General features: G+C 43.4%; 1 protein-coding gene across 2 annotated transcripts; it reads left to right on the forward strand.

Annotated features, from left to right (window-relative positions):
* The first annotated feature begins 894 nt into the window (after positions 1-894).
* stard3 (StAR related lipid transfer domain containing 3) lies at positions 895-7,916 on the forward strand. 2 transcript variants are annotated; one of them, XM_076085554.1, is made up of 15 exons: positions 895-1,003; positions 2,164-2,401; positions 2,485-2,565; positions 2,723-2,800; positions 2,892-2,945; positions 3,248-3,365; positions 3,465-3,563; positions 3,702-3,757; positions 3,847-3,939; positions 4,405-4,467; positions 4,998-5,093; positions 5,196-5,275; positions 5,358-5,462; positions 5,579-5,672; positions 5,844-7,916. In XM_076085554.1, exons 2-15 carry the CDS (start codon positions 2,192-2,194, stop codon positions 5,964-5,966), a joined length of 1,350 nt encoding a protein of 449 aa, XP_075941669.1. In that variant the 5' UTR covers positions 895-1,003; positions 2,164-2,191; the 3' UTR covers positions 5,967-7,916. The 2 variants fall into 2 exon arrangements, with proteins under 2 accessions (XP_075941669.1, XP_075941679.1); XM_076085564.1 differs by having other exon boundaries at positions 2,488-2,565.
* Positions 7,917-10,009: the final 2,093 nt, after the last annotated feature.

Below are 10,009 nucleotides of genomic sequence, written 5' to 3' on the forward strand. Positions count from 1 at the left end.
ATTCACGGTTGCGAAAAAAACATTTTACATTGTAAGTGTTTCCGGTAGCCTTGCTATCTTAAGCTAATGATCTTTATACTGTATAAGAAGCTATCTGCTTTGATGCTAGGTGTAGTGTGGAGACGACGGTTGATTTATTTATTTTGAACTGTGCACTGCCCTCCAGTGGTCACAGTGAGGAACTGCAATACATCAAATACACTTTAATACAAGCGTACTTAAATTTCCAGTATAGTTTACGAGTAAGCGACCAAACTAAATCGATTAGAAAGAAACAAAGAAATGATCATAACTTGATGGATTAAATTGTTTTAACTGGTTACTGTATAAGAGTATAACTGTCCTCTCTTCTTTATAAATATTAGTAGCTCCAGCCTTCAACCCACGATCGAAGCATGTATTTTTCTGCCCTCTGGCGGTCACACTGAGTAACTACAGCCTATTTGTGTCAAGCTGGATACAATAACACGGTAGTACTTCCGGTTACACATTCAAAAATAAAACGTGCAATCGGCATGTAGTTACGGACTGTGTCCACCAGAGGGCAGGATATACTCATGATTAAAACTATACAGGCTCAAAGTCAGACGTAAAATCTTATTCAATATTCTTCTTCGCTTTAATTGTGTGACCACATTTAAATGCAATAGCACCAACACAGGTTGTACGTGGTATACAAAGTAATACTCTTTAAATGAAAGAAAAAACTGTCTCACGTGCTGCTCTGCACGGTTTCTCCTCCACAAACGACAAAAAAAGCTCCAACAAACTGCTTCTTAGGCAATGTCGATTTCCCCCAAGTAAATGGTGGGTTTTCCTTTGGTCTGCTATTGTGTTGATTTGATTTTCCTAAATAACATTTAGCGCAGACAGATGTTTTGCACGTGATTTTTCTTTTTTGGCGTGTTGACACGAAGGACGGAAACATCTTGCGGCAACATTTCATCTCTGAAATGTCAGCCCGGAAGACTGGTAACGCTGACATGATGATGCGGTAAATCAAGTAAGTTTAATGCTTTAAATTTGGGTTTTTTTATGAAATAGTTAAATGCGGGCTTACGTTAACGACATGTCCTTGTTTCACAGTCTAACTTTGTGAAGCTGTTCACGCGAGACAGGGAGTGTGTGTGATGTTTACTTCATGGTGTAACTTAGCCGGTGTAACGGCAAGCTAACCGTGATAGCTAACACCAAAGGCTAGTTAGCTAGCTACTTTTAGTTTAAATAGTGTTTCTTTGTTTACAAACGTGTAGCAGCGATCCTGGTTGTTATGTTCTGTCTGAGTCGTTTTATTGGTAACACTGGCTGACAGGTGAGTTAGCTTGTTAGCTTGAAGTACCGACAGTTGTTTGTTTTTAACAGAAGTGAAGTCTAAACCACTAAAACAAATCTGAATGCTAAAGACGTCCTGATGAATGTAGTCCCTCCACGTACCGTTAACTAGATCACCTGGAGATGCTTCATGATGCTTCTTAACATTAAGTTCATTGTCTGGAAACAGTTCAAGAGGCAAATACAACTCACTGAGCATCGACTGAAAAACACTCTCTTCCTGTTACACGAAATGATTTTGCCAAAACATCTGTTGCCAGAGTGCAAGCAGCCTACTGCACTGACAGTAAATGTGCTTTTTTTAAAAAGGTACATTGTTTTTTTCTCACCGAGTGTTTTATAAGATCAGATCCTGGACCATCCTTCAAACATCCAGCAGCACAAACAGACACAAAGCATGCTGTGTAGTCCAGATTGTGCTCTCAGTGTCATAGAGTTGTTTTACAGCAACTTCTTTTAATGGAGAAACACATTCTTAAAAGAAACACTGGTCGTGGACTGTTGGCCGAAAGACAACCGGTCAAAATGACGGTTAAACAATGGTGCTCTATGTAGAGAGGCAATAAACTAACAACGAGACCTGAAGCTGTTTATCTGTTGAGGTCAGGAACGTCATGAGACTGCACGCAGATCAGCAAGAAGAGAGAAAATGTATTCTCACATTTATTCACATCTACTACTATTCAACTACTTTTATACTCGGCTTTTTAGGGGATTTTAAATCCACAATGGGTGAACAATGTATGAGTATTGGCCCTTTTTCATGCACATTCTCCCCATTTTTTGGTGAACACGGAATAACTTTATGCCAACTTTATCTCCCTTTTTCAGCGGGGGGGGAGTTTCCTGTCTAGCAGGAATGCCAGGTGGAGACTACGGGGAGCTCGGGGCCAGCCTCCCTGCCATCGCGTCCCTGAACGCCTCCTACTCCACGTCGCTGTCCCTCCCTTCGCCATACATGGTACCACCCGCCGAGCGTAAGGCCATCTCCGATGTCCGACGCACCTTCTGCCTCTTCGTGACCTTCGACCTGCTCTTCATCTCCCTCCTGTGGATCATCGAGCTGAACGTGAGCTTTCATTTTGGGCTCTAGAGACAGAAGACGTTAGGTTTCGGGTGAGACTCTGATGTGGACTCTGCTCTGTTCTCCAGCAGATCTCCAGCACAATCTGGGACGGCTTGAAGAAGGAGGTTGTCCATTATGACTACAGGTCTTCCTTCTTTGACATCTTTGTAAGTCTGTGTACATTTCATTTCATAGTATCTTTATGTCTGCATTTATTGACATGAGAGGAGCAAATGCTAACATAAGTCAACATCTCTGAACCACACCATAGCCGTTAAATGCCTGAGGTCGCTTTATTTTTCTGTTCCTTCCTCCTTTCCTCAGCTGCTTGCCTTGTTTCGTTTCCTGTGTCTACAAGTGGGTTACGCTGCGTTTCGGCTGAGGCACTGGTGGGTCGTTGCGGTAAGTGAGACGAGTCATAGTGAAACACACACCGGTGAGACGATGTAATACCTCTTCCTGAATTACAACACAAATCTATCTTCCTCCTCAGGTTACCACTCTAGTGACCAGCGTCTTCCTCGTTGTTAAGGTCATCATGTCTAGTGTGAGTGTCCCCCTCCGTGTGCGTGTGCATGTGTGAGAGAGCATATCAGTGAAAACCACAAAGACCTTTTCACTTCTGCATTCATGCCAGTAATGAAAGCTGTCTGACCGGACGATGAGCCGGTTTATGACTTTATTGTTTTACGTCACGCAGACAATCACAGGCATTCTTACCTTTTTTTACATCCGACACTAGAGAAGTAAACCAACGTCAAACACTGCTGCCGCCTCTTGCGATAGCACTTCTAGTACTTTTTACTGTTACGCAGCTTGAGGACGACACGGTCTCTTGTCTCCTCACAGCTCCTCTCCGAGAACCCCTTTGGCTACGTGATACCCATCACTTCGTTCGTGGTGGCCTGGCTGGAGACCTGGTTTCTTGACTTCAAGGTGCTCACTCAGGAGGCCGACGATGAGAGAGGTGAGTGAAAGATTCCCGACTAGTTTGAGCACGACTCCACAAAAATATCTTTCTCCTTTTTTTTATTTATAATAAATAAATGTGCTCCTCTGACATCAGCGTACCTGGCAGCGGTGAACGCAGCCTGTGAGCGAGCCCCGATCTACCCGCGAGCTGTTTCAGACGGACAGTTTTACTCTCCGCCCGAGTCCGTCGAAGGTGACGTCTGCTCGTCTCCGTAGATCGGTTCTTGTTTAATCCGACTCGAGTGCAGACTCTTGTCTTCTCCGTATCTTTTGAACATTTCTCATTTGAGCCTCAATTTGAAGTTTTTGCCTCCGAACTTGTGTCTCGCAGGCTCCGAGGAGGATCTGGATGAGGAGGGTCTCGGACGCAAAGCTGTCACCACGCAGGTACCCTGCATCCGTCCTGAGGAGGCGTTCTGCTCCTCGCCCGGTCGTTGACTGATCCTTCTCTTTCCTCCTCTCACTCTTGTTTCCAGGAGAAGCAGTACGTGAGTCAGGGTCGCGAGGCCATGTCGGTGGTAGAACAGATCCTGGACCAGGAGGACAACTGGAAGTTTGAAAAGAACAACGTGAGTGTTTGATTTGTGACTTTCCAATAGAGAAGTGGCTTCTCTTCCCCTTCGGTCAGGGTCACACACACACACACACACAAGTGTTTTGCTACAAGCCACATGGACGGTTGGGGTTTGATTGCAATTTAATTTAACTGGATCAGGCCGTACCATGTATTGAATATGTACACTATAAACCCTGATGGATCCAGTTTTTACTAGCTTGTTTGGAGAGAAATAAGAGTCAAAGATGGATATTCAGAGTACTAAAACTATTACTTACAGCCAGTTGTATCATATATCTGCGATGTAGTTAATTAAATATTGTGTATACAGCTCTTTGCTATTAAGAAAGCAGAGATAGAAGACTCACTGAGCTATTTGGGAGACTCACAGGAAAATGACTTTACTCTAGTTTTCCTTAGATTCACTGAAATGAAAGAGGAAGCATCACGGCGCTAACGGTATTTTGTTTCATGTCAGGACTCGGGAGACTCCGTCTACACTCTGGAGATCCCCTTCCATGGAAAGACTTTTATTCTGAAGGTACATCAGCACTTTGTGTGTCCATTGTAAAAAAGCTCCGTTAGTGATCCAAACGATTGGCATGTCTTGTTGTTTAGCACTGATTTAGCGCTGCGTTGTTGTAGAGTCAGAGCAGTCAGGGCTGTGTGTCAGTGAAGCCCTTTTGAACACTCTGCTGTAACTGTATCAGGTACACTTTGCAGCTCATGGGCACGCGCATGTGTTTGAACAACCTCTAGAGGGCGGAGTGATGAATGAATCTAGACTACTGATGTTACAGAGACGTCCTGGAAAAGTGTTCCTTTAGCGTGGGTCACGTGTCCCAGAGAGGAATTCAGAGAAAGGCTGCTATTTACCACATGCTAACTAGCTGAGGGCTATTTAAGTGGCTTAATGTAGCCAACAGCAGCTAGCTAGTTAGCTCAGAAAGGCTGAGGGCTTGTGACTCCCACTGTCATAAAAAGTTTAATTGGGGAAAAATCCCACTGTAACATAAGTTAGAAAGGGGCATTTTGAAACATGTGTGTGTGTGTGTTATTGTGTGTGTTCAGGCCTTCATGCAGTGTCCTGCTGAGCTCGTGTATCAGGAGGTGATTCTGCAGCCGGAGAAGATGGTCCAGTGGAACAGAACCATTTCTGGCTGCCAGGTGACAACGCTGACGTCATCGTTCTGAATATCTTTTATTGTTTCATTGTGTTGTGATGAAGTCTAACGGTGCTTTCTGCCTCTTCCTCCTCCTCCTCCTCAGATCCTTCAGAGGGTTGACGACAACACTCTGGTGTCATATGATGTGTCATCCGGAGCAGCAGGGGGAGTTGTGTCTGCGAGGTACATCCGCACCGCAGGCTTCCATCTGTGGCTGTTTCTTATCTGTCCCATCTATTCTGATTTGATTTATTTCTTCCTTTAGGGACTTCGTTAATGTGCGACGAGTGGAGCGCAAACGAGACTGCTACCTGTCTGCTGGCATGGCCACCGACCACGACGCCAAACCTCCAGTCGGTCGCTACGTCAGGTCAGAGCACGACCACCGTATCGATCTAGACAAAAGTGGTCAGTCGTGTTTTTGTTTCATGTCTTTAACTTCTCTTTCTTCTTCTTCTCTACCTTTTCTTTCATCGTGGGTCTCAGGGGAGAGAACGGTCCAGGAGGATTTGTGGTCCTCAAATCCAGCAGCAACCCGTCCGTCTGCACCTTCATCTGGGTGCTGAACACAGACTTGAAGGTGAGATAGATGCAGGTTTAAAACATGACTTTATTAATTATACAAGAATCTAATAACAGAAGTATATCAAAGACAAGTATGGACTTTTTAATTATAGTACACACAAAGACAAACGCATCTTCGAGCTGCTGAACAACACGTGTTTAACACTCGCATTCTGTGTGTCGTCAGGGCCGACTGCCTCGCTACCTCATCCACCAGAGTCTGGCCGCCACCATGTTTGAGTTCATGTCCCATTTACGCCAACGCATCGCTGAGCTGCGGCCCTCTCTCCGCTCTCACCACCTCGCCTAAAACCGGGAGAGACGTCTAAACTGTGCCACGGCAGGGTGGAGAAGTGTCACCGCTGCTTTCTTTAAGCGGACCTTAAAAAACAAGCGGGGCGTAGCGGTACCCTCGGCTGAAGGGATGTGCCACCATGACTTCTAATCGCAGGAGACGGGAGACACGTGACCACACATTTCAGTCACAAGAGAAGAAGAGTTTTTCAGATTTCAAAGTTTGTCGTGATCACGTACATATTTTTGTGTGGAACCTGTAGTTGTTTTGCCGTGTCCCTCGTTGTGCGATGAGAACTGTACAACCTGAGCCTGCCGAGTCCTCCTGTGGCTGGCTGGACATCACTGAAACAACCTGGGGGAGGAGGTCATCGACTCTCACTGTTCGAGTCTCGGTTGTTTCAAAAGAACCGCTGCGATGGCATGAAGCAGCCGTCTCTCATGGGCCTGTATCTTGCTGAACACATTGTCAGCCATTGATTTGCTGCCTTTGTTCATTGTTTAGATTATTTTGTGCGTATGTTTTTACCACACCGTCTTCTTAAGTTTCTCTGGTGCACCTCACTGCCGTATGTACAACCAACATTTACATCTGACTGAGTAAAGCTACGTCCAGCCTTCACTCTCCTTGCCTACACTGTGACAGAAGGGGTAAGAAGTCACCTGCAGTTTAATTACCACTAGATGGAGACGCCACTCACACACACACACACACACACACACACACACACAGTGAAAGCCTTTTAGTCTGACATCGTCCTCGCTCTGTAAATACTGCTTTGGTTTTGCACTTTTGGATCAGCCAGGAAGTCAAACCAGGATGCAGATTAGGTATCTGTTAATCTGTGTTGCCAATGAATTATCACGCTCATGAGGAGGATGCTGTTCATATGTAGCTCTCTGTATACTTTGTTATCTCTGGTGCTGATGACCTTCAGTGGCCTTATGGTGAAACAGCCGGCTCATTGTGTCATCAAGTTATTCATCTACTGAAATGATTTACATTGACTTTAGTTCAGGCCTCCCTTCAGGCCCTGGTTATTCTTACATCATGGAGCATGATGTTGTTTTTATACAATGAGAAATGCAGCTTCTAGTTTTAGCTTTACCTCCAGAAAATCCCGAGTTATCATTACATCCGCCAAGGAGGTCGTGTTTTCTGTTCGGTTTGTTTGTCAGCATTTGTATTTTTTATGAAGCCCGGTGGAAGGGTAGCATGGGCCCAGGATCGCAACAGAGGGTTCATGGTCTTGGCGGAGGTCTGCACGCTCCGAGTGCCGTTCCATAACGAAAACCGGCAGAAGACTGAGGTCTGGTTATTGGTTCAAACTACTATAGATATATAGATATATATAGATATATATATATGTGTGTGCTTTTCAATCTTGAGAAATGAGGCACGAAACGACTGTTGAACTGTTCACACGTTGAAGGAGCGTGTTTCTGGGTGTCATTGTGCGGTTGTGACTGTGATGTGGTCGCTCACCACATCACAGTCACAACATGGCCTTGAGACATTTAACTTTGTAAGCCCAGGTATTTGTGAATGCTTTGATCGCAGTCTGATTATTATTATTTCTTATGAAGTCCAAAACAAGTCAGCTTTAAGTGGATAACTTGTGAGGATTGATTTTAGCGACCTACTGTACTGAGAGAATGTCAAATGAAAGAAATCAATGTTATCAACAATTTGGTGCCTTTATCACAGTGACACGACACGTCTGCCTTTTCTTTTGTTTTGCATTTATTTGATGTTGTTAAATCAATGCTTAATACCGTCACATTATACTGTATGTATATGAAGCCTGCATATAGTACTTGTTTTCTTTGATCATACTTTTTTATAATACTTTGAATATGTAGGATCATTCATCACACGTGTTAATTTAAAGCCATCACAGGAATACTGAATACTGTTTTTAAGTCTTAACCAGTGTCTTCTGTCCAATAAAATATATGAACTCATGACCGTGTCCCGGCTTCCAAACCTCATTTAACTTGCAGACACACAAAGTAGCTCATATAGACCTCTTGCTTTATCTATTTGTACTCGGTATATCTTATTTGTATATGTGTATAAATATGAGCTTTGGGAGTATTTCATTTTTGCCACTGTGACTGAATTACAACAGGTGATACAGAATGTGTCTTACTTAAAATGATTGCGCAAAAAAAATTGAGGGAACACTTAAATCACACATTGATCTGGAGGTTGAAATCTTTATTGATATCTTCATTGTGTAATTCGTCGAGAACAAAATGCTGCAAGAACTTTCAATGGAAACCAGAATCAGACCGGGTCTTTTCCTGCACCAGGAGGAACCCATGCAGGACCCGTTGCACAAGTGTGATGGTCTGGCAACGGGGCTGATGGTTTCATCCCGGGACATAACAGCAGTCAGGGTACCGTTGGCTACCACGTGGAGGCTTGTGTGACCCTCCCAAGTATATGCATCCCCAGACCATCAGTGACCCGCCGCCAAACCGATCATGCTGGATGATGTTGCAGACACCTTAATGTTTTTTTAGTGTTTTTTCAAAAGAGAAGGTGCAGTTTTATTTTAAAATACAAACCGTGCTTCAGGCTGCTTTACATTGCGACATGGCTCCAAAATGAACTGCAACGGTAAACTAGAAAGGTAAAAAAACTAGGAATTTGTTGGGAGAAAAACGGGTATAAAGGAAGATATCAGATTCAGAAGCGGTGCACACCCGACACTGCTTGTGCAAGAAATGTTAAGATACCGTGGTGGAAGAAGTACTCGCATCTCAACTTCAGTAAAATTAGAAATGCAGTGTAAAATACTTTGTTACAACTGAAGTCATGGATTCAAAATATTACTCGAGTAAAAGTTTATTAATTTAATTATTGATGCATTAATATGTTCATCGCTTTAATGTTGCTGCTGGTAAAGATGAAGCTCATATTATTTAACGGCTACTGCTGGGTAGTTTAATCTATAATAAATCCTAATTTATTAGTTGATTATATCTTGTATTAATAATCTGAATCCCCTCAGTAAACTGTCAGATAGATGCAGTGGATTTAGTACAACAACAAAAAGGTGCCAGAGTGCATTTTAAAATAGAGGTTGTTTATCAAATTGTTTTCTGGGAATCCACAGAGTGCCCCACACAACAAATCCCAATTTAAACCACTGATAATTGTGACATTTACAATAATACCCTGTGACTTGAGCATAATGTCATAGCGTATTATTGTGAATAATAATACCCCAAGAAATATGTTACACACGCTGTTACAACAAGTCCACAATGTTCACAATGCAGACTTCTGATTTTTCCCCAACAGACTTGAGATAATCCATGGACATGAAGCCATCTGAAGTCTTCAGAAATGCCAAGCAATCCATTTAATGATTCTTATTTAATCACATGTGTACAGATTTGTGGTTAAGTAACCTCAGGGACCATATACACAGGGTGTTGAATAATCTTTAAACAAATACAGCCATGGTATATTGGCTACAGAGTGTGTAATCAGACCTGCTGTTGAAGAGGACATGTGGTGTCCTCAGGGCAAAACACAATGCTTAGGACAAGACATGGAGCAGCTCACATGATTATGTTGTGACTGTCTTCTGAGGCTGTGGCTCTGTAAATATGTGTGTGTTTTTTTTAATCGATCCAGCGAGCGTCTCACTGGTCTCTTTGTTCTCCGTGTAAGGCTGAAGAGAAGTACCAGTCCTAGGGCAGCCATCTGCCTGAGCGTCTCTACCCGGACTCTTGCATATGATCTAGCGGACAAACCTCTGCTGGATGTGGAGCCGAGACTGGGCCCTGAAATTGGGAAGATGAAAATGAGATAGAGTTTGGGGATCAGTGACCTTTGCTTTTGTTAACTTTTTAGATCTGTTGGTCTTTCTGGTCATTTTTATCAAACCCTCTTCCTCTGAGATAAGATCAGACTCGCCACTGGAATCAGCATCACTATCGCTTGAAGAACCAAGGAAGTTGTTCTGCCATTCAAAGAAGTGAAACAAAGATTTACGCCTGGATTATCAACCATTGTGAACACCTACTACTCACCGACTCTAG

The sequence above is a fragment of the Anarhichas minor genome, unplaced genomic scaffold (genome assembly GCF_050575085.1).
Source record: "Anarhichas minor isolate MPS153535 unplaced genomic scaffold, ASM5057508v1 ptg000007l, whole genome shotgun sequence".
Lineage (NCBI taxonomy): Eukaryota > Metazoa > Chordata > Actinopteri > Perciformes > Anarhichadidae > Anarhichas > Anarhichas minor.

Coding starts and splice junctions, on each gene's coding strand:
- stard3 (XM_076085554.1), top strand. CDS start 2,192: ATGCCAGGTGGAGACTACGGGGAGCTCGGGGCCAGCCTCCCTGCCATC. Junction 4,468..4,997: donor GAAAGACTTTTATTCTGAAG/GTACATCAGCAC, acceptor GTGTGTGTTCAG/GCCTTCATGCAGTGTCCTGC. Junction 5,094..5,195: donor GAACCATTTCTGGCTGCCAG/GTGACAACGCTG, acceptor CCTCCTCCTCAG/ATCCTTCAGAGGGTTGACGA.